This window comes from Microtus oregoni, unplaced genomic scaffold, assembly GCF_018167655.1.
Source record: "Microtus oregoni isolate MIOR12 unplaced genomic scaffold, Mior012 000057F_ref0000458, whole genome shotgun sequence".
NCBI classification, from domain to species: domain Eukaryota; kingdom Metazoa; phylum Chordata; class Mammalia; order Rodentia; family Cricetidae; genus Microtus; species Microtus oregoni.
The window spans coordinates 11,972,791-11,997,048 of record NW_024543833.1 but is presented as its reverse complement, the minus strand read 5'-3'; the positions used below and the strand labels follow the sequence as shown (position 1 = coordinate 11,997,048).

The window sequence follows — 24,258 nt, the reverse complement described above, 5'->3', positions numbered from 1 at the left end:
CTGGCATTAAAGGTGTGTGGCATTACATTGGCAAGGACTGTTTTTATGTATACAGAGATAACCCTTGCTGACATTTGCAATTTCTGAACTTACTGTAATTACAGGAAATATTGCTAAGTGATTATTATAACATTTCATTTTAATATATTTTGAGAATTTCATACATGAGTTTAATCCATTTTCATCATACTTCTCCACTCCCAAGTTCTCTTGTGTTCCCTTCCCCACCCACCTCTTAAATTCTTGTTCCGTAATTATTATTGTTTCTACCGAATCCAGTTAGTGTTGCCTATATGTGCATGGGCATAGGGCTGACTACTTGGGCCTTGACAGCCTGTCAGAGGCCTCGTCACTGGAGAAAACTAGCTCACCCTTCCTCCGTACCTCCCCATCAGTTGGTGTGGGGCCCTGTGAATCCTTCATCCACTCATGCTGGAATGTTGGATGGTATGGCCTTATGCAGGTTCTGTACAGGCAACCACAGCTGCTGAGCGTTCATGAACACAACGTCTATATCATGTCCAGGGAATACTAGAGACATTTTTTTTAATGCTCAAAAAACTTCAGCATGTAATTTTAGACACCCTCCTTCCCAATATCAAAGTGTCTTAAATACTAAATTAGTATTCAGAAAATTGTTTGGGAATATAACATTGCATAAAGGGTGGAGGTCCTTTGCCAGGCAATTCTAATGAAATATTCCTGCTGTCAGGAACGTTCTCTTCTCTGGCAATGTTCTCTGAACTCTCTTTCTACATGACATCCCCCCAATCCTGTATACACAAGTGTCAAGTGGTCCAGGAACCTTCCTTTGTGTACTTCATTTGTTTTTGATCAACCTAGGAGCTGGAGGCACTCCCTTGTGATGTCTGCCTGTTACTAGCCTCTGACTTCACCTTTAGAGTTGTGGTTTAACCTTCACACTTAGTTAAGCTGTCTTTGCTAATGTTTATGCATTGAAAAGTTGTACTCTTTCTTGTACAGGTATTGAATAATTAAGTAAAAAGCACCACTTCCCCGATTGTATGAGGGGGAGGACGGGCTTGATCCTGGTACTGTGGTGGCAGAGACAGGTAGATCTCTGTGAATATGACACCGTGTCAGATGTTGTACGTCCAGAGTTCCAGGCCAGCCAGAACTACACTGTGTTCTGACCCCATATCAAAAACAAAACAAACAGCCTGGCGGTGGTGGTGCACACCTTTAATCCCAGCACTCGGGAGGCAGAGGCAGGTGGATCTCTTGTGAGTTTGAGGCCAGCCTGGTCTACAAGAGCTAGTTCCAGGACAGGCTCCAAAGCTACAGGGAAATCCTGTCTTGAAAACAAAACAAACAAACAAACACAACCAACCAAATAAAAAATCCCAACCAAACAAAGCCAAAGCATGAAACCAAAAATGAGCCACATACATCCCCATGAAAATTATAAAAGTTGCTTTGAATGCTAGAGATGAAGATAAGAAAATGATTTTTTTATTTTTGCCTCATGAGAGTTCAAAAGTGAGTATGTGACATGAAGAAAGGAATATTTTTCTTAAATATTGGAGAGGATTAGTATAATCTGACATGGATGTACCCATATAAAATTCCTAAAATAATTTAGTGTTTAGGGGAATATCATGTTTAATGAGTGCATGTTGATCAAGTAGCCGAACTAAAGCAGTACATCAACAAATAATATTTTTTAAAATTTGAGTCTAGTTCTATCAATTCACTGTTGGAAATCAGCAAGAAGGAAGGCTTTTATGCCATGGACATTACCCTGAAATCCTCGTTGTGGATGCTACCAGCCTTGAGGTGCTGTATTCTTTGGTATCAAAGATATCGCCAGACTGGATTAGCTCCATGAGCCTTATCCGCCCTCAGCGGACACAAGGTCAGTGTACTATGCCCTTTGGCAGCTCAACTACTGTCTACTTTACTGTGAAGTTCTACAGATTGTCAAAGTTAACAGTTTTGGTTATATTCTTGTGTTCAAGAGATACTCGTTCCAATAATTTGTGAACTAGCCCACAAAGTAGTTTCAGCTGGATTAGTATTTATGCTCACCAGCATTAGAGTATCTTCACTCTGTGATGGATCCCTAGACTCTGGAATGCTGTAGCTTGTATGGATGGTCTTCTTAAGTGAGGGTGAGTTTGCATGGTCAGGAGTATGGTGGTGATGAGACCCGTAGCTGCATGTGTGTTTGTCTGCATTCTGGCTTTGTCTCTTGCCGAGAGGTACCGTTTCTCATGTAAGAGGATGAAAAGAGAGGAGATAAAATTTGATGAGTTGCTGTAACTGTGTGGTTATACTCAGTAAATATTAATGAGGAAAAGCATTTTTTTTCCCAAAAGACAACAATAATATCAACACTGAGCACAGAGGATTATGCTTCCTACTTGTTTAAGTTTGTGGGAGCAGGCTGTTTAAAGCTAGAAGGGAGCATGCTGTGATTAATGTGGGCTTCTTCCTGTTTTAGAGGACACTGTGGTAGCGCTCTCTGTGACAGGCATCCTGAAGGTGTGGATTGTCACCTCTGAAACTGGTGGCATGCAGGTGAGATGGACAGTGATTTCTTTCTTACTGTATAATTTAAACCTTTAGTAACCAGGTATTCCTAAACTTAGTTTTTTTTTTAAAGGAAAAAGTGTTTCAATTGAAATAATAGAAACATATCATCCAGAATATGAAGTAGAGAAATATAATAGGTGTTTTCCTCCTGCTTTTGTTTAAATTAAAAGTTAGAAGGTAGCTTTCTTGAATGAAATAAGTAAACCACTCATTTTAGTTACTCTTGCACCCCACCCCCGACAAATTAGTGACAGAATAGCCGACATAAGCCCTCTGAGGGAAGAAGGACCTACTTTAGTTTACGGTTTCAGAGACTTCGGTGGAGTCCTTGGCATGACTGGCCAATAATGAGCGTCATCACTGCACGAGTGTGCGGGGATTGGGGGCCCTGTGCACCTCATGGCAGCTGGGAGAGAGTAAGGAAGGGACTTGGGGTCAGGTATATTTCCAAAGGCATGCCTGCAGTGACCAACTTTGTAACCATGCACATCACCTAAAGTATCCAAAGCCTTCAAGTATGTCAGCACAGGGTGGGCAGTAGGGTTTAACATTGAGCCTGTGGAGACATTTCATGTTCAAACACCAACACCAGGCCGGGCGATGGTGGCGCACACCTTGAATCCCAGCACTCGGGAGGCAGAGGCAGGCGGATCTCTGTGAGTTCGAGACCAGCCTGGTCTACAGAGCTAGTTTCAGACAGGCTCTAAAGCCACAGAGAAAACCTGTCTCGAAAAACAAAAAAAATAACAACAACAACAACAAAAAAACAAAGCAAAAAAAAACACCAACACCGTCAAAAAAGCATATACATCTATCTGTTAGTCTTATTTCATGGTACTGTGGCCTAGATCAATTTTCTGACAATACTGGTACCATTCACTTCAGCTAGGGAAATATTAGCTTTTGATCTTGGAGAAAACTGGGGGAGGAATTGATCATTTTTGTTTTTTCTTATTCAAGTATATACAACCATAGGATTGCTGCAGAATCCCATCCTCTGCCATTTCCTGTAAAGATGTTTTCTGACTCACCATCAGAGCTTAAATATTGGTAACTTTGTAGAAAAGACATTTTTGCCTAGCTCTTTTTTTTTTCTTTTTTCTCTGAGACAGGATTCTGTATCCTGGAACTCACTCTGTAGACCAGGTTGGCCTGTAACTCACAGAGATCCGCCTGCCTCTGCCTCCTGAGTGCTGGGATTAAAGGCGTGCGCCACCACTGCGTGGCTGCCAGCTATTTTTAAGAGTACATCTTTGTAGCTTTTACTGCCAGGGCTTTTTCCAAGGATCTAAAATGATAAACGCATCACATGTTACTCTTGTTCCCTGGTGATATCTTTATCATTTTGTGATGACTTTAATTATTTAATACATGTTATTCTTGAGATTTTATGAGTCTTTTTTTTCCAGGATACTGAGCCAATATTTGAGGAGGAATCAAAACCAATTTATTGTCAGAATTGCCAAAGCATCTCCTTCTGTTCATTCACACAGAGGTCACTCTTGGTTGTATGCTCCAAATACTGGCGGGTAAGTTGAGTAGATACATGTGAAGTTGTCCTTTTATCCCTCCTGATGAAGTCGTGTACCACATTTTCAAAGATTACCCTAAGGACAGTCATTTGAAACTCCTGTTGGGTTCTGATGTTTTTGGAGGAATTGGGGCTTAATTCCAAGTAGGTTTTTTTTTGTTGTTCTACTCCTGCAATGAATGGTATGAGGACTATGTTTTGTTGGTCTTAATTTCTACTTTTTGTTACTATTTCAGCTATTGGTGGTAATTAGGTCTCTGTAGAATGGACATTTATCTTCATAGTGTGTTACTGAACCTGAATAATACATTTATCACCTGGCTTCTTCAAATTGAAAGTTTAGTGAAACCCTGTCTCGAAAAAAAAAAAAATTGAAAGTTTACAGCTAATAATGAGAGGAAGAGGTTTCTTCTACATTGCTTGTCTTTAATAATAGAAAATGAGCCATTGTGCTTTGTTCTGGACTTAGCAATTTTTCAAAGCTTTACATGTATTTTAAAAAATTGTTTATTTTTTGTGATTTTTTTTAATAAAATTACATCATCCCCTTCCCTTTCCTCCCTCCAAAGTTTCCCATATATTCCTCCATGCTTTCTTTTAAATTTATGGCCTCCTTTTTCATTAATTTTTGTTATATTTTGTTATATATCTATTCCTAAAGACACAAACACAGCCTGCTCAGTCTGCATAACCTTGCTTGTATGTATATGTCCAGGGCTGACCATGGTATTGGATAGTGAATGGGTATGCCTTTCTCTGGGAAGACCGTTTCTTTCCCAGCTCTCGCACTCCTTAGGTGCCTGTAGTACTTTGAGAAGGGTTGAGGTCATCTGGGCTTTTTTCCATCCATGTTAACATGTCTGTTGTTTTTGTCTTTGGTCAGCTCATGTTTAGCAGTTATGTTGGTGAGACTTTATGATGTAGCTTTTTGCATTTCCAGGAAATACAATCTCAAAGCAAATTCCCCGTTCCTCTGGCTCTCACAGTCTCTCTACCCAGCCCCCTCTGCAATGATCCCCGAGCCTTAGACGAGGGAGTTTTTTTCTAGAGGTTTTCATTTGGACTAGACTCCATAACTGCATTTTGATTGGTAGTGGTTTTCTGTAGTGGTTTCCATTTATTGTAAAGAGAAGTTTCTTTGATGAAGGGTAAGGACAATATTTAGAGTTTAGTTAGGTATTATGCTGGTTTACTATCAGAAAAGTATGCTAGTATTTAAACCTGTCTAACAAATTTCCCCAAAACTTGCATTAAAACAGTAGAAATTATCCTTGCCCGGTTTTGTGGGTGGGCATTCAGGGCCTAACTTAGCTGGGCACTTCCCGTTCAGCGTCTTTCACAGGCTGACATCACTGTGTCCTTTGGGACTTGGATCTCATTTGCAAGTTCAGCTTTGGAGGATGTCTCTCCTACCAGAGCAGCTCCCAGCATGGTAGCAGGCTTCTCACACAGTAAGTGAGCAAGAAAAGGGAATTTAAGACACTCTTAATTTTAGAGTTGAGGGCTCATGCTTTTAGCTGCATTCTAGGGACACAAAATAACCCCTAACAACTGTCTGAAGGGAGGAGGGTGTTAGGTGGGCACATCCAAGAAGCCGCCTACATGGTGGGAACAGTTGCTTTTCCTAACTTAAAAAAGTATTTATTTTTGTCATATGAATGTTTTGGCTGCATGTATATCTGTATACCTACCATGTACATGCATGGTGCTCATGGAGGTCAGAAGGAGGTGCTTTATCACTTAGAACTGGAGTTAACAGATGGTTTTGAACTGTCATGTGGGTGCTGGGAATTGGACTCAGGTCCTCTGAAAGAGCATCCAGTGCATTTTAAAAAATTTTGTGTATTCTTCATGTGTTTGACATCATGCTTCCTGATTCCACCTGTCTTCCCCTCCCCTCCCAATACAATTTAAGAGGAAAAAGGAAGAAGGGGAAAATCTCATCATGGAAGTTTCTGTGTGACACAGTGAGTCATGCAGTAAACCCTTTATCCATACATTTTTACTGCAGGAGTTTATCACAAAGAATCAGTGGTCTGGTTCGAGAACCCCGGTCTCTGCTATACCGTCGATGTTAGGCCCTCACTGGAACTTTTTCTGGTTATCCAGTTGCTGCCCTGTGTCTGGAGATTCTGCAGCCATGGGCTCACAGGACTGACCTGTCCTACCCCCAGCTCTAGCAGATCACATATGGAGTGGATATTGGGGTGGGCAAACACATAAGCCTGGTTCTGGGCCTGGGTGGTTTCAGCCCACCAGCTCTACCCTGTCCTCACCACCATTGTGAGCTCTCCAGCATTGCCCTGGCCAGTTCACCCCTTGCAGTGGTGAGCAAGGGGCAGGGCCACCTTCAGGGTTAGCTATGCTGTGTTGCCCAGGTGAGGTATAGGGGGCCACTTTCCCGAGTGCTGCAGGTGGTGGAGGGCAGGGGCAGTTCTGGCCCTGGACCTCAGAGACAGCTATTCCACCACAGCCAGAGGTCACCCATAGGTGGGACCTGTTGAAGATGACTGCCCTAGATCTCACTGAGAGAATGTCCTCATCTACCGAGTCTTACTGTAAAAGCCTAGGTTTGTTAAATATATTTGCAGAAGTTTTCTTTCAGGTTAAATGCTATTTTATCACATTTAAATTATAACCAACTGGAGTCAATTGAAAAGTGAATTTCTTTTGCTCCTAGGTGTTTGATGCTGGAGACTACTCCCTGCTTTGTTCAGGTCCTAGTGAAAATGGACAGACATGGACTGGAGGGGACTTTGTGTCCGCAGACAAAGTGATCATCTGGACTGAAAATGGGCAGAGTTATATTTATAAACTCCCTGCCAGGTATGAAATATATAGGTTTAGTCAAATGTAAAGAATTCGCAATTTGAGCTGTAACTCTAAAGAATGAATATTTATGTAGTGTAAATATTTAACTTCAGAATGTCTTAAGGTCTGTATATAATCCCAATTTAAATTCTAGGCACAAAAAACCAAGTGGTTTTTTTGCATTTATTTATTCACTGTATGCATGTGTGCACATGTGTGTATGCATGTATACTACTGTGCATGTGTGCAGGCCACAGAGAAGTCATGGACATCGGTTCGCTCTTTCCATATGTAGGTTCCCAGGATCAAACTCAGGTTGTCAGGCTTCCCAGCAAACTCTCTTACTTGTGAGATATCTCATGAACCCTCAAAGAATTGTTTTACGTTATTAAGTTAAATTAAGCTTAAAAATACCATTCTTGTCGATTCTAATAAACTCTTATTTATTTTATGTGTGTGTTTATATTTCACATAATTTATTTTATGTGTGTCTGCGAGAGAGAGTGTCTCACTGTGTAGTTTTGACTCATTATGTAGATGAGGCTGTCCTTGAACACAGGTATCTGCCTGTCTCTGCCTCCAAGAGCTGGGACTAAAGGCTGCGCCACCGTGCCTGACCCTCCTATCAGCATTTTAAGTGGATACCCTCTTTTCCTCTTTCAGTTGTCTTCCTGCTAGTGATTCATTCCGCAGTGATGTGGGGAAAGCAGTTGAAAATTTAATTCCTCCTGTGCAGCATAGTCTCTTGGATCAAAAAGATAAAGAGGTAAAGTTCTTCAGGTATCATTTATAATTGATGGTTATATCGATGGTGTCTAGACATTGGAAAGATTCAATAAAATTTGCAAAAACTTTTGGTATGGTCAATTGTAAACACATTTCAAAAATTTCAGATTTTAAAACTATGTAATATAACTGTTAAATAGTATCTGCCTTTATCTAAGAATACAACTGATCTTATCTTGATTATGTATTGGAATTGGCTTTTTATAAAATTCATATTGACAGTTAAAACACAGTGAAGACAGTTGTTGAAGGGCAAGAATAATTACGTGCTAGTACTTACTAATGCTTTTGTACTAATGCTTTGTCATGCATTGGTTACTCTCTCTCCAAAATCAACTAGTACGTCAAATAACTGGATATTAAAGCTGAAAACTGAATATTTTCTGTATTAAAATAGAAACTGTTTTTAGAAAGCCTTTGTACTGTCTGTTTATATTGGAGCAATGGCTCAGTGATTAAGGTCATTTGTTGCTCTTCCAGAGACCCACAGGGTGGCTCCCAACTGAAACTAACTGTGGTTCTCCGGGAACCAGTACCCCTTCCTGGTCTCTATGGGCAGCAGGCGTGCACGTGGTACACAAATTCAGATGCAGGCAAAAGACTCATAAACATAAAAAAAAGGAAATGCAGTCACACTTATACTGAATTTTCCACTCTGGTCTCTGGGAGTAGTAAGAAAGAAGCTTTGTTTGGGAAGGAAGGTTTTCTATAAGGTTTCTAAGGTTTTGTTCTGGTTCTGGGTTCCATTTTTATCATTCTGAACCTTATGTCCCACACATCAATGGAGATTGTAGGAACGATGAGCTCATCATTTTGAACCTTATGTCCCACCCACCAAAGGCGAATAGAGGATAAGAGAAGGGAATGGATTTTTTCTATGAATATTTTGAATATAGAATTTGTACATCTAGGTGTATTTTAATATCTTGTATAAATTATTTGCTTTCAATTTCTTGAACTCCTACTTGCTACTGTCCAGCTCAGTGAGTCACTTCCAGCTAAACTAAGTGCTAGTGATGTATATGAAAAGCCTACATTAATAAAACAAAATAGTTGCTATGACAAAATACTTCACAAAAGGAAGAAGAGTTCACTTTGTCTTATAATTTGAGGATGCGTCCATCATGATGGGACATCCTAGTGACAGTCATGTAAGGCAGCTGGCTACATTGCTTCTGTGACCAGAAATGTTGGTGCATAGCTTGCCCTCTGCTTTATGCACTCCTGACCCAGCCCATGGGTGCTGACCACACTCAGGATGGGTCTTCTCACTTCAGCTAACCATCTGGAAGATCCTTTACCCATGTGTTCAGAGGCTCCATCTTTCCTGAGTCTAGATCCTGTTGAGTTGATAACCATTAACCATCAAATAAGTTTTCTTCAAGTGTCACCTCTCTACTGTATGCTAGTGTATTTTAAATTGAAATGTGTGTATAATATGGTGAGAGACATTGATTCACTAAAATGTGATATTTGTGGTTATGGCTGCTATAGCAATTCCCTTTAACCATGTAGTTTTTAATTAAAGTTATTAATATTTAAATAAATCTAAATACTTGGCTGTGTTTAATATTACTAGTTTCTAGAGTCTAGTACTTTTTATGATGCAACCAAATACTACAACTAGATTATTTGTTAACTATAATTTTGAAACTGAATTTTATTTATTATAATTTTTATGCTAAAATTCTGTTTGCTAAAATTAGTTATGTAAATGTGGCCAATTAAATGCTACGGACTTTTTATTTTGTAAGATGTGTGGTCTGGAGAAATAGCTTAGCTCTTTAGAGCACTGGCTTCTCTTTAGAGGATCTGGATGTGATTTTTACCACCTGCATGGCATCTCCCAACCATCTGTAACTCTAGTTCCAATGATCTGGTGCCCTTTTCTGGCTTCCACAGGCACCAGGTACTCATATGGTGCACAGAAATGCAATTATTCTTTGTGACGTAGCAGTGGGCAGGAAAGATAGGATTAGTGAATTGTTTTCTTTTAGTGATATATTTTATTTTAATATTTATTATATTTACAATTTTATGCATGAGTACTATATTTGCATCGTTTCCACCTCATGCTTTCCCACCTCCTGCGTCTCCCATGTCCCTTTTCTCCTTCTTATCTTCATGACTTCCTCTTCCTGGATTGTCACTGTTGCATATGTATGCATGTATGAATTCAGTCCGCTGAGCTCATGCTGTGTTGCTTTTGTGTAGAACTCTTTGTTTTTGATCAAGAATGACCTAATTTCTAAATTAATTATTTAAAAATAACTAAGTAAATTACCCTGTGGTTGGTAACCAGTTTTTATAAAGTTGAATAAAAGACTATCAAGAGTAGTTTAGAGAAAGGCTATAAATACAGCTTTTCATTCCTTTTCTGTTTATGCTGTACTGCAGGTGACATGAATAGTAATGCCATTAATTTACATGCAAATATATTGAATAATCATTCTGTAAACACTTTCAGAACTGGGATATGGATCAAATAATTGAATACCTTTTTCTGAGCACGTTAATGTCAAAATATTTGATTCTAAATACAACTAAAGAGACTTGATTTTTTTTTTCCCGGCAGTTGGTAATATGTCCTCCTGTTACTCGGTTCTTCTATGGATGCAAGGAATATTTGCATAAACTATTAATTCAGGGCGATTCTTCTGGACGGTTAAATATTTGGAACATTTCAGACATAGCTGATAAACAGGAAGGTGCTGAAGGTAATAGTAAATCTTGTGCATTAAATACATAATTCTTTCATTATAACATTTTGAATCATAACAAAATTGAAAATATAATTCTCTTCTAAGATTTATATTTGATGAAAGTAACTTTTACATTACCGAATCAGTTAATGTTATGTATTTAATGCTATTTTTATATATATTTTTTTAAATATATATTTATTTTATGTGACACCAAACCTCTACAGGACTAAAAACGACAACTTGTATTAGTTTGCAAGAGGCATTTGACAAACTGAAGCCTTGTCCTGCTGGGATCATAGATCAGCTAAGTGTGATTCCCAACAGCAATGAACCTCTTAAAGTGACTGCGAGCGTCTACATACCAGCTCATGGACGGCTTGTTTGTGGCCGGGAAGACGGAAGCATAATTATTGTGCCTGCCACTCAAACGGCTATAGTGCAGCTGTTGCAAGGGGAACACATGCTCCGAAGAGGTATACTGGGGGTCTAGCTCTGTCCACTGTGCTTTGAGGACATTGTAACCGTGATGTTGAGAATATAAAATCCACTGGTATAGTTGTTAGTCTAGCTGGTAGTTTAATGTATATTTGATGAAATGTTAAATATGACATGGGGAATTAACTACTATAATATGTTATATAACCCAATATAGCAACATTATTTTCATTTGTACTTTTAATTAATATGGTAATTTTATTGAACTATTTTATATTTTTCTTTTGTAATAATTCCTTAGACTATTATGACAATTTGACATGTTTAGCACATTTGGGCATAGACTAGCTCTGTTTTAAGGGCCAGTTAGTCTTGGGTAAGTAGTAGCTACTGAACTTCACAGACTAGTCCTAGAGTATAGGTATGACTCTTCCAGTGTTTATGCTTGCTGGTTGAAGCGTTCTGAGACTTTAATCTTCCAACCTCTTTCACAGGTTGGCCCCCTCACAGAACTCTCCGTGGCCATCGGAACAAAGTTACATGTTTGCTGTACCCTCATCAGGTCTCGGCTCGCTATGACCAAAGACACCTGATATCTGGAGGTGTGGATTTTTCCGTCATAATTTGGGACATATTTTCTGGAGAAATGAAACATATCTTCTGTGTTCATGGTGGTGAAATCACGCAACTTCTGGTCCCACCTGAAAACTGTAGTGTAAGTTGCTTTTTCTTAGATGATTTCTCTACAGTAGAGGGGGGTTTTGCTATTAGGCATGTAAATGGAATCCGCAGGGATTTAAAGGAGATACGAGAGTCAACAAAATTCTCATAACATGTCTCAGTGGCAGTTTGGAGCGTGCTGCATGAATGAATTGAAAAATTTTCTTTCAGAGCAATTTAAAAATCCCAGAAGATTTTTTCTAATACCATTAATTTTGAGTCCCTCTAATCAGAATGACAGTGAGCATGCACTTGGTAGATGCAGTGTGTTTAGGAACTTACTGATGTAATTTATTTTAACTGTGATTATCAGCAGGGAAAAGGAAACATTGCTATGATAAAGAACTAAACAAAGTGTTCAGGCTTAGAGAGGGATGAAAAACTCAGAGGTTCTACTTGCCAGATAGACAGCCGCCATCATAACAGAACAAGGTCTAACAGCTCTCTACCATTTCCTCACTGGCACTTGTCTCAGCGGGCAGTTAAGATGCATTCATTTTCCATTCTTTCTTTACTTTATTTTGGGCTAATTTTTTTTATATCTTTTTTTCAAAAATCCAAACTTGGGTCCTCAGGATTGTGCAGCAAGTGCTCTTGCCCACTGCGCCATCTTTCTAGCCCTTTTGAATGCTGTGCTCTAACGCTCTAGAGCTGTGAGTCTCAGATTCATTTTCTTTCGACAACTGAGAAATCTAAGCAATGCAGAATGAATAACAATTGAATGTTTTCCAGATTTGAGCAACTGCCCAAGGTTGACTTGGGTGAATTATTGACATCTAAAATCTAGGTGAAGGGAACACAAGGGTGCTCTAGATGTCTGTGGGATCTGAGGGAGAGGAGTGGGGAGAGTAAAGGCAGCTCTTACTAATACCCAGGTGTCGCGATGGAAGATGGCTTCTAGCCCTCTGTCATCAGGACTGTCGGTCACTCGAGAATGCTCTGATACCCCCCATCAGCTTTCTTTGCCTCCTGTGCTGTTCAGTGACTTCTTTTTCTTGTAAATTCCAGCATCCATACTTACCAAGACCTGAAACTTTTTGTTCTCACATAGGTTACTGATAGAGAAAGGAACTAGATTTTGGAAAAAATATGAAAAGAACAAAAGAATTCTAAAATACCAGGAGTACTTCATAAAAACATTTCCCTTAAGAAAGTATATGGACAGCATTAGCAGCAATATAAAGCTACAAGGCTAACAACACGAGTAACCCAGTAGAATATTTCTTACTTGAGTAGTAGATCTCTTTGCTTGTACTTTCCACATCTCCTTGGTTGGTTATCAGTTGAAGGGGGTTGCTGAATTTAGAATGTTTCTTTACATGATCGTGTGCTAACACTTTTACTCAATCCACACTGTGTATTTGGATAATCCAGATACATGCATCGATAGTACATGAATAAAAATTGAAATGAAAGGATAAGTACCAAGTTTAGACTATGGTTTGCTTTTGGAAGTAAAGGGGAAAGTATGGATTAGAACAAAGAATGTGGCTATTATTTATTTAAACAATCTTTTTCTCATTTTACATACCAGTCCCAGTTCCCACTCCCTCTCCTCCTCCTGCCCCCCCCCCCCACCTTCCCCCCCACCCCCTGCCCACCTCCATCCACTCCTCAGAGAGGATAAAGCTTCCCATTTAAGTCAACTAAGTATGGCATATCAATTTGAGACAGGACCAAGGCCCTCCCCGCTATATCTAGTATGAGCAAGGTATCCCTCCATAGAGAATGGGCTTCAAAAAGCCAGTTCATGCACTAGGGATAAATCCTTGTCTCACTGCCAGTGACCCCACAGATTGCCCAAGCCACACAACTGTCATCCACAGGGAATGTGCCTTTTTTTGTTTTTCAAGACAGGGTTTCTCTGTGTAGTTTTGGTGCTTGTCCTGGAACTAGCTCTTGTAGACTAGGCTGGCCTTGAACTCAGAGATCTGCCTGTCTCTGGCTCCTGAGTGTTGGGATTAAAGGTGTGTGCCACCACTATCTGGCTGAGAATGTCGCTTTTTAAAATGTAGATTTTATTTGTTTTGTTTTTGGTAAATATGAACCTAATATTTCTTATTAAATGGATGATTAAATTGTCGTAACTGCTTTTTTGTTAGTATATCCATTTAGAGTAGACTATCTGGAAAACTAATAAATAATTAGTACCACTGGTATACTTCTACATGTGGACACGACTTCTTTAATATGTGAGCTAAAAACCTTTTATAAAACTTATTATATGTTAGGGAACTTATGTTGTCACATAATGTCTAAAGTGATCCAGAAGGGGGCAGCATGGGTCTGTGAAGACAGCCTTAGAGGTCTCTCGTGTGATCGTTACTGTTTAATTTCTATTTCCGAGGTACAATTCTGACACTATGAATAGCTTATATGACTAAGTGTGTACTAACTTGACAAATGTTGATAGCCAGGAAGAGAAGTTAACTAATTAGATTTTCTTTTTATTTAATTTCTATTTTTAGAATTTTAGATGTGAGATATTTACATCATATCTACTCCTCTTTTTCCCCCACAACGCTTCCTATATCCTCCTACTCCTTTTCAAATTCATGATCTCCTCTTTTTAAATTCTCTCTCTCTCTCTCTCTCTCTCTCACACACACACGCACACGCACACGCACATACACACACACACCTCTTTACCTTACGCAATCCATTTAGTGTTGGTTGGATGTACACATGTTTAGGGCTGAACACTTGGGATTATATAACCTATCAGGAGGTTTGTTCCTGGAAACATTGATTCCTTCTCTCCCAGCAGCCATTAATTGCCTGCAGGGTTTCCATTTATGGGTAGGACCTTGTGAGATTTTCCCTGTCGATACCGGGTGTCAGCTTATGTTGTCATTATGCAGGTGTTATGTCGGCAGCTGTCTGTCAAGACCTCTTGTATGCAGTTTCCCCAGCGTATCTAGAAGACTGTTTACAGCAGGCATCCAGTTCCTCTGGCTTGATAATCTTCTGCCTCCTTCTGCAGCTGTCCCTGAGTCTTAGCTTTCCTTTTTAATAATGTTTCTTTTTCTAAAGACAGGACTCAACACTTTCCCCCTGATTAGCACTGTTCTCACGTTTTTGAGTCTAAATTGTGATTTTTAATTGAATTTGAATGTTATGTTTCAAAGCAATGCTTATAAACCTAACATAATATCTTAAGCAAGCAAAATAAGCATCTTAATATAAATTAAGCAAAATTAGGAAGCAGAACTGTACTGTTTATTAAAATGAAATTTTCAGGGCTGTAGAGATGGCTTGGCAATTAAGAGCATTTGTTGCTCTTTCAGAGGATCCAGCTTCAGTTTCCAGGACCCACATCATAGTTCACAGCTATCTCTAATATCAGCTTCTGGGTTTATGATGCACTTCTGGCCTCCTCGATCAAACTCTCCATGCACCTGAGGTGTGTGTGTGTGTGTGTGTGTGTATAAGCACTCATATACATAAATAACTTAAAAATGTAATTATGTTTCCTTTTCCTCTTATATTCATTTTATTTTGAGAATATTTTTATACCTTCGTAAGCGAAATAAAAAAATTAAAAATTAAATAATTCTGGAGAGAACGTATGGAGGAAAGGAAGGGAAGTAGCTCTCCTCTCTGGATTCCAGCCCAGGGTGGTCAGTGGGAGTCACTTGTAGAAAGGGTTTCTGGGGATCTGCAGTTAACACAAGGAGATTTTCTAGAAGGGAAGGCTGGGGAGCTTGGTGAGAAAGAGTTAATATAAATAATTTTAAGACTTGGCCTCTTCATTTTCACGTATGTATCCACCTTTTACTTTCACTTTTACTCTGGCTGGTTTTAACTCACTATGTAGAGCAGGCTGGTCTCTATTTAAACAGAGATCCTCCTGCCTCTGCCTTCTGAATGCAGAGATCAATGGTATACACGGCTATACCTGGCTTCCTGTTCATCTGTCTATGTTGTTACAAGATTGCTTTTAGTGATTTAAAAGATAATTATTTTTACTGGTTTCCTCTTACCAAAATTGGACATAATAATTAGTATGAGTGAGTGTATTTTGTAGGTTGAGAGTTTCTTCAGATAGATTCTTAACTTGAAATTTGTGTACAAAAATAAGTAATTGATATATATATTTCATATAATACATCTTGATCATTCTTTTTTCCTTCCCTAACTCCTCCCAGATCATTCTAATTTTGTTTTTTATCTCTCTCTTTTAAAAAAAGAAAAACCTCCCTACTCCCCCTCCACTATATGTTCTCTATCTCTCTGTTTCACAAAAATTCACAGAAATACAGAAACTAAAATCAAAACACACACTAGGTATATCTACCCCATGTCCAGAAGTAGTTAGCCAGTACAAAACAAACTTCATCCTTTTTGTGGAATTTTTGTTTTGTTTTGAAATTGTTTTGTCATATTAATTTTTCAAGGTATTTAAACTGATATCGCCATATTGCCCTTTATAAGTTTAGAAATAGGATTGTCTAGCTACCATTGTAGTTACAGAATTCTTCACCATCCTTTTCAGTTTTATAACTTCAGTACTTTGGGGGAGGCATGCATGGAGGATCTATGTAAGTAAAGCTCCCAGCTTTAATCAGTAAGTCCAAAAGAATTAGGATAGAAATTTTGTCTAGTTTGTGTAGTTTTATGCTTTCTGGTCTTTCCTTCGTGGTGTGGGATCATATCCCACATTCTCCTCAAGCAGCCTAGGTGGCTCTGGAACCTGTAATTCCCTGACTTTGGCTTCTGAGTACAGGTATTGTGGCCATCAGCCAGGTTTTGTGTAGCTTTTTAATCTGTGGTCATTTGTTACTGTATTTATATAAAATGTTATTTTTTTATGCTATATATTATATGTTCAAGTTTTGTAATGTGCCCTAACTCTTATGTAGGATTTTGAAAAATTCAGTGCGATACAAAGAATTTTCAGTGAAGATCCCTTCTACACTAATAAGACAGGTTCATTCTTCTGACTGTGCAGTTTCTACCAAGCATTTAAGAAATTTTGTTATTTTTGTGATTTTTTTTTTATATTTTGAGTCAAAAGAAGATTCCAATTGGCATGAATTTATTTATTTTCTCTCTCTGTGTGTGTGTGTATTGGGATGCATATGTGCATCCTGTGGAGGCCAGGTTACTATTCAATTGGATGGATTTTTTTAAAATCAGAGACAAGGATATAATTGTGGATAAGATATAATCCCTGTTTGATTAAGTGTAATCTAGTAAGAGAGTCAGATTAGCAGGCAGCAGCAGTGATGGAGCATGAAAGCTTGCTTTTTCCCCTCAAAGTACTCTGGAAATACAAGAGTGGAGGGACTCCCAGGAAAAGCAGCTTTGGGTAGTTTTGGGAGACTTCCAAGAAAGACCGTATCCACTCTCCTGGGGCATCTTCATTTTGTATGTGTTTATAAAATCATAAGTGATTTGCAGAGCACTTAGCCATGGGACTGCTCCATGGAGGAGTGTAGAGTGCTTGAGTTGCCTCTAGCACCAGTACTACATTGTCTATATTAGATAAGAAGCTTGGACTTAGGCATGAAGTTGATATAATATGCATCACTTTGAAACTAACCAGCAGAGTTTAGAGTAAATGTTTTGTATGCTGTGCAAGTTAGCTGTTTGAGAGAATTGTAAGATATTTTATTTTATTCTACCTTGGAGGGATGACTGGAAGAAAAACCTGAACATAATAAAATATGAAACTAGAGGAAGGTGAACTACTAAATCAGTCTAGAGAAAGACTAGACACCCTGGTGCAGTGAAGTTAAAGTGCAATGACAGCGAGTTAAAAAGGAGTGTGTGAGCCAGGTGTGGTGTCGCACACCTTTAGTCCCAGCTCTCAGGAGGCATAGGCAGGCCGATCTCTGGGTTCCAGGGCTAGAACCACATTCAGTTGGAATGGCACTTTAAAAAGATACACCGCGAGCTGGAGAGCTGACGTAATCGTTAAGAGGACCAGGTTCACGTCCTAATTCCCACATCTGCAACTAGTTATGGGGATCTGGTGTGCTTCTCTGGGCTCTGCAGGCACAAATGCTATGCACATACATACATGCAGACAAAACACTTGTACATATGAAATAGGAAAAGAAAACCCTAAACAACAGCAACAAAACAAAAACCAAACCTCTATACTGGGTATGGTGGCACCCGCCTTTAATCCCAAAAGTTGGAGACAGAGGCAGGAGAGTTTCAAGATAGTTCAGATTATACATAGAGGCCCTGACTCAAAACAAAAACTAAAACAATGCACCCCCCTCCCCAAACAACAACAGCAAAAGGAGTCTGTATAAAACCAGACTTGGCCATTGGTTCAGAGTTTGAAAGGAAGTTGGAGAAAACAGTCAGCTGTAGGCACTTGTGACTTGAAATGGCCAGTGTGCAGTTAGGCCAGAGAGAAACAGACGAGAAGTAGACAAGGCCTGGGTTTCTCATGTGTGTAATTCTCTGCTACCACTGGAGCTAGTTAAACCATTGCTAGTGTTAGTCTTTTCTTGTGTAAATTTGGGGTGGAGGGAGCCTAAATCTGAGGAGATTTTTGCCCATTTGTGGTATGGAGTGAGCTTTTATAACTGTGCTTTGTCTCCTGTGTGCCCCACCCCACATATAGCGGGTGGTTTTGAACTTGTTCAAGCTAAGAATGAGTCTGTTTTCAAGAGAAAAATCTGACTTTGAAACTTTTAGAGAGGGTGGGAGGAAGAATTTATTGTTTATAATTCTTTAATTGACATGGTAATTGTCCATTTTGGGTGGACTACCAAGCATTTCAATAATTCAGCATCTTTTTATTACATGAAATAGAAATTTTGAGATATGAAGAGATTGGGTGAAAGGTTTTATTTCCTCCTAATTTTTTAAGAAAATAGTCCTAAATTGTACTATGCCTCCCTGCTCATTGCCTGGAATTGGGGTTTTCAACTGCCTGAAAAGCCCTCATTTCTTTGTGATGGCCCAGAGTGGATCACAGAGGGGAGCAGCTATTACCTTTGCAGGGCCTTTAGGATAACCTCCCCATCATGAGAGGGAAATTTTGCCCCTTCTATCGATTTCCTCTGGACATACATTAAACCAATCACTGCTCTCTTGCCTACTAGTGTGCTCTTCTTTGTGTGCTTGATACAACTGAGACTACAAGCCAGTATCTCTTTTAAACAAAGATATAATTAGCGCATAGGTTTTTTTAATATGTTGTTAGGAAAGTGGCATGGTTTCCTTCAGAATACCCAGCTTAGAAAAGTGAGGACGGTATCTAAATCATGAGAAAGCAAATCTTTGCTTCTATGAGAGACACGCAGGTCGTTGTTGTTCTCTAGGAAATGTGCAGCTATAAATAAGGTAAGGCCAGCAGATTCCAATCTACACTTCAGTTGTTAGCATTCATGCTCTCGGTTGAGCCAAAAAACTGAAGCTGTTCCGGTAGATAGCCAGCTGGGTTTCAGCGTGTGCTGATAGCTCATCTGTGGGGAGCTGCTTGGAGTGCAGAGTGGAGAAGGCAAGCATATTTGTGCACATGCATGCAAAAATTTACTTATTGATTGATTGATTGATTGATTAATCTGGGTTCTTACTGTGTAGCCAAGACTAGGTTCAAACATGTGATTCTATTGCTTAAGCCACCCAAGTGCATGTTACCATGTCTAGCACTGATTGACACTTTTGAGTTGCTTAAGACAAAACAAATCCACACCACTACCACCACCACCAAAAAAAAAAAACATTAGAATATTGCCGTGCACTGCGCCCTGTGTCTGTGTTCTGTGCGCTGGCACCCAGTTACCGAGCTTCGGGCCAGGGGTCTGGAGGTTAAAATACACAGACACACACAGACAGAGAGACAGCGACACAGGGATGAATTCCCCAAGAATGCCCCCTTTATTGTGTTCAGGGGCAGATTATATAGAGATAGCCACGCCCCAGCCAAACCCACCAGAAACCACTCTCCTGCCATCAGGAACTCCTGAAGGTCTCGTGCTCAGAGCAGCTGTAGGCACTCAGATCAGGGGATTACAAGAAATTCAGGATCTGGGGTCTCACTGCTCCGAACAGAATATTTTCAGGGTTTTAATATTTAGCTATCTTGGTCCATAATGCCCATTGACTACATAATTGAAATGAAAGTTAACATTTTATTGTTTTAGACATGAAGTAAAAAATAATAAATTCAGTAGATGAAAAGATAAAAGAACTGTTCAAGGTATAGTGGAGGTGATCATTGAGTTGTTCAGTTGAAATTTTTATTGAATATAAATTGTTTGAAGTGCTATAAAATTTGTGAATATAACTTTAAGATATTGGTGGTTATGAAATGAAACTATTCAACACAGGTTTTATATAAGAAAATGGTACTGAAAAGAAGGAACTAAGGTGCTTGAGGAATTAGAAATGTTTAGGTGGACACCTCCGCATTGGCACATCTGGTCATGCCTCAGAATAGGCCTAACTACACGTCAGAAAGATGAAGGCTGTGCTGCATAGTGATATAATAGTAATAATAGTATCGGCATTATATGACCTTTTTTGTAGTTGGATAAGTATAGTCACTCCGGTAGTTCATATGCATCATTCCGTATAATCTAAAGAGCAAATCTGCGTGATGCTGTCGTTGTTAGCCACATTACATAGACAAATAGCAATCAGAGAAGTCATATTTCTGATTCACACTGCACAGATAGCAAGGCACAGAACTCAAATTTGATTTGAAGTCATCTGATTGGATGACATGAACTTGGCTTACAAGCATAGTGTCTCCTGGCAGATTTAGTCGTTCTTCAAAATTTTATTCCTCTATTTTTTTTTAGTATTTTGTGTTATTGATTTATATAAGTATATATAATTTCAATAGGTTTATTCAATCAATTAAAATTATTGAAGATTGTTTTTAACCTTGTGAAGCAAAACAACCATCTTTCCTAAATTTCTAATTGCTTTTTTCTTTTTTTAAAAAAAAATATTTATTTATTTATTATGTATACAGTATTCTGTCTGTGTGTATGTCTGCAGGCCAGAAGAGGGCACCAGACCTCATTACAGATGGTTGTGAGCCACCATGTGGTTGCTGGGAATTGAACTCAGGACCTTCAGAAGAGTAGGCAATGCTCTTAACCACTAAGTCATCTCTCCAGCCCCAATTTCTAATTTCTTTACGAGGACTGTTGATTGCTCTCTTTTCCTGTAAATTATCTTTCAATTTTTCTTCTTTTTTTTTTTTAGTCAGGTATAGAATCTTTCCATTTTAATTTCTCTTTTTTTCTCCTTTAAGCATATGGCATGGTTTTAAACTACAATCTGATTTATATTGATTTTTAAAATACTAGTCATAAGAAATATAAAGTTCACCTGTTTGTTATCCTTCTATATAAGAATACTGCATTTTATTTATTTTGATATATTTTCCAACTGGCTTTAAAAACTCATTTACCGGGGCCGGAGTGATGGCTCAGAGGTTAGAGAGCATTGACTGATCTTCCAGAGTTCCTGAGTTCAATTCCCAGCAACCCTATAGTAGCTCACAACCATCTACAGTGAGATCTGATGCCCTGTTTCTGGCCTGCAAGCATACATGCAGGCAGAATACTGTGTATATAAGAAATAAATATTAAAAAATAAAAAAACATTTATTACATACTTTGGTTCTACTGTAGATATAGTTATCTATGCATACTATGTCTTCATTTAATGTTCTAATAAATTTTTCTCCAGTTGTATTTACTCATACGAGTAATCACTGAGAACTGTGTACTGTTTATTGGGTGATCATGCCATATTAACAGTTCTACTTTATATACATAGTTGTTACCAGTTTCTAGTTTTGTAAATATACAATATTGATTATTTTTGTGTGGAAAAAGTTCTTTCATTTGTCTATATTTTTTTTTACAAAAGATTCATTTATTTTATTTTATGTGTTTATCAGTATGTATGTATACGACCTGTATGTCTGTCTGGTACCTCCAGAGGTGTCAGATATCTTGGTACTGGAGTTATAGAAGGTTGTAAGCTGCCCTGCCCTGTGGGTTCTGGTAAATGAACTCATATCCTATGCAAAAGCACCAAGTGCTCTTAATCTCTGAGCCATCTTTCCCACCTCAGTTGGAAATATTTTCTTATATTGATTTTATACACACACACACACATACACACACACACACACACACACACACACACACACACTTGGTATTAGAAACTCAAAATTTTTATATGATGGACTGTTAATGTCTGTAAGGTTACTAAATTGTTTTCTACCCCTAATAGTTATTTCATTGCCTGCTACCACTTCCATGCTTACCTGTCCATATTCCTTTTTAATGGAAATAAGAATAACATCCTCTTCAGAGGGTAGTTGTGAGTTTTTTCTGAATTATTGTAAAACATTTAGAATATAGCCCAGCAATGTAAAAAGCCATTAACTTTTACAGTGTTAGTTTTTATTATCTTTGACAAAATATGCAGGTGAAAATAATCTCTTACTGTTTGATTCTTTGGTTACTAATTTGATTCTGTGAGAATTGTAGAATGTATGTGCGTACTTGAGATTGAAGGCCAGAAGTCAATCTCGGGTCATTCTTCAGAAGCTGTCCACCTTGTTTCTGAGACAGGAGTTCTTATTATTTTGGAGCTTCCTGAACCACGAGAGCCTCAAGGATATGATCTCTGCAGTTGTGGTGCCGAGATTATAAGGCCATGACGTAAGGCTGGCTAATTTGCATGGGTTCTGTAGAGTTTTTTCTTCTTTCCCTCCCTTCCTTTTTCCCTCCCTCCCTTCTTTTCTTCCTTCTTTGATTTGTTGTGCGATTTTCAAGATAGAATTTATGTGTGTAATCCTGGGTGTCCTGAACTCTGTAGACTAGGCTGGCCTTGAACTCAGAGATCCACCTGTCTCTGCCTCTAGAATGCTGGGGTTAAAGGTGTGTGTCATCCCCACCTAAGTACCTTTCTTTTCTTTAATCTATATATATTTCAGTTTATGTAACTTAGTTTATGGGAAGCTTTTCTTTTTGGTATAGTTTTACATTTTTGAAGCTTGGAATCCCCTCCCTGCTAAAAGGGTCAATAAAGCTTGAGTAAGGCAGTGATTGAATTAAAAACAAATATGAAACTTTTTTATAACTGTAGGATGAGAAAAGAATAAAAATTCTCATTTCTAATATAACAAAATCACTATTATTTTTAAATGAATTTTTCTCTGGCATTGTCTGAATCTTGTGTAGAATATTCATATTTGTTTGCTGTTTTTGAATAACAATGTAGAGTCTACCCATCTTATATCTTTACTGTAAATAAATATAATTACACTATATGTCTGTTTACACTAAGTAATATAAATATATATTTACCATCTATATATATAATGAATAAAAGAGGATGTTAAAGTTATCCTTGGAGGTAATGTTATTCATGTAGTTTTTTTGTCAGTATTTTGGTTGGCTCATATAATCTTTTAAAATAGATAATGAACAAACAGCTCCCCCTTGTTTTTTAATAAAAGTTGATATTGAAAAAATTCTGTTTTGAGGCCATTTTGTGCAAGTATGTAAATGAAATTAATATTTAATTTCATAGACTGTACTTTTAGGTAGTATATTTAGAATGATAAATGACACGTTAAAGGCACTTGTATGTTCCAAAGAAAGAGTTCTGGGAAGTACAAGAAGTAATGAGTAAGAGACAAGTGGGATTGATTCATGAGCCAAAGCAGCTGGTCACTTACGGCTTTCTAGTGATGCGTATATTTAAAAGGTAACACAATCAAGGATATTTATATGAAGAGAAAATTATTCAGAAAAATACAAGACTGGTCCTAAAAAATGCCAACAAAGGAGTAACTTAGTCAGGAAACAAACTAGCAAATCTAGAAAATGAGAATTAATATTATTTACACTGGAATCCACTGGAAAATGGAATCATCCCCCAGGGAGCTAGTGGGTAGGCTAAACCAGCTGCCTGTAATTTCTGTAAGTCTTGCTTAAGAACACATTACATGAGAGCTTTCTGGGAATGCTTTAAAACGGGTAAGGGCAGACTGGATGACTCCGGTGGTATGTTCTGACTCGCAGACACCGAGATAACGCGTGCATTCTGCTCCTCAGCACTGATGCACTGAAGAAGGGGGGATTTTTAACTGGCAATTTCAATGAACATTTTTAAATATTACGATTAGATTTCTTTGAAAACTAAATATCTGTCTTGATGTTTTGATTTAATATTTTTCCACTTCTCCTTATTCCAGCTATCTTATTTTTTTCACCAAAAAGAATTTACTTTGACTAAATACCTTGTTGTTGGTTGTTAGCCTTTACTTTTAACTTAGCATTTGAGGCCATTGCTATATATTACTTTTAACACATAATTAATATTGTAAAGAATTATAACCTATGAAATACTGCCAGTGCTTAGTCCAGGCAGCACAGATTCGCTATAGCAATGAAACACTTTTTAATGGGATTGATAGTTTGAGGTCAGTTGAGGACTGGTTGCAGAGGTTAAAATTGTGAGGCTTTCAATTGGGTTATGGGAAGAAATACGAGAACTTCTATATCTTTGTTCTTTTAAGTCTTAGTAAATGTAAGTTTCTGATCATTTACATGGGTGGGCAATGGTACCATCACTAATTTCAAAAATCGTGGTACATTTCATGAAATTTGCATAAGGCCATTGTTTTACAGTGATAAGGCATCCATGTGTTTCTTAGGGCTGAGTTAAGCTCTTTGTAGTCAATAGACTATTATTGCAGCAGTGATGGGT

At 38.3% G+C, this 24,258-nt stretch overlaps 1 protein-coding gene across 2 annotated transcripts in view; it reads left to right on the top strand.

Moving 5' to 3' along the window:
- The window catches only part of LOC121438786 (WD repeat-containing protein 7), a 280,932-nt gene that overhangs the window by 18,323 nt on the left and 238,351 nt on the right, over nucleotides 1–24,258 (top strand). For both annotated transcript variants that reach the window (XM_041639215.1, XM_041639214.1), the window contains exons 5-12: nucleotides 1,702–1,876; nucleotides 2,465–2,541; nucleotides 3,966–4,085; nucleotides 6,768–6,913; nucleotides 7,562–7,664; nucleotides 10,260–10,401; nucleotides 10,614–10,862; nucleotides 11,319–11,539. In XM_041639215.1, coding sequence (XP_041495149.1) covers nucleotides 1,702–1,876; nucleotides 2,465–2,541; nucleotides 3,966–4,085; nucleotides 6,768–6,913; nucleotides 7,562–7,664; nucleotides 10,260–10,401; nucleotides 10,614–10,862; nucleotides 11,319–11,539 — 1,233 coding nt within the window. The remainder of the gene's footprint in view (nucleotides 1–1,701; nucleotides 1,877–2,464; nucleotides 2,542–3,965; nucleotides 4,086–6,767; nucleotides 6,914–7,561; nucleotides 7,665–10,259; nucleotides 10,402–10,613; nucleotides 10,863–11,318; nucleotides 11,540–24,258) is intronic.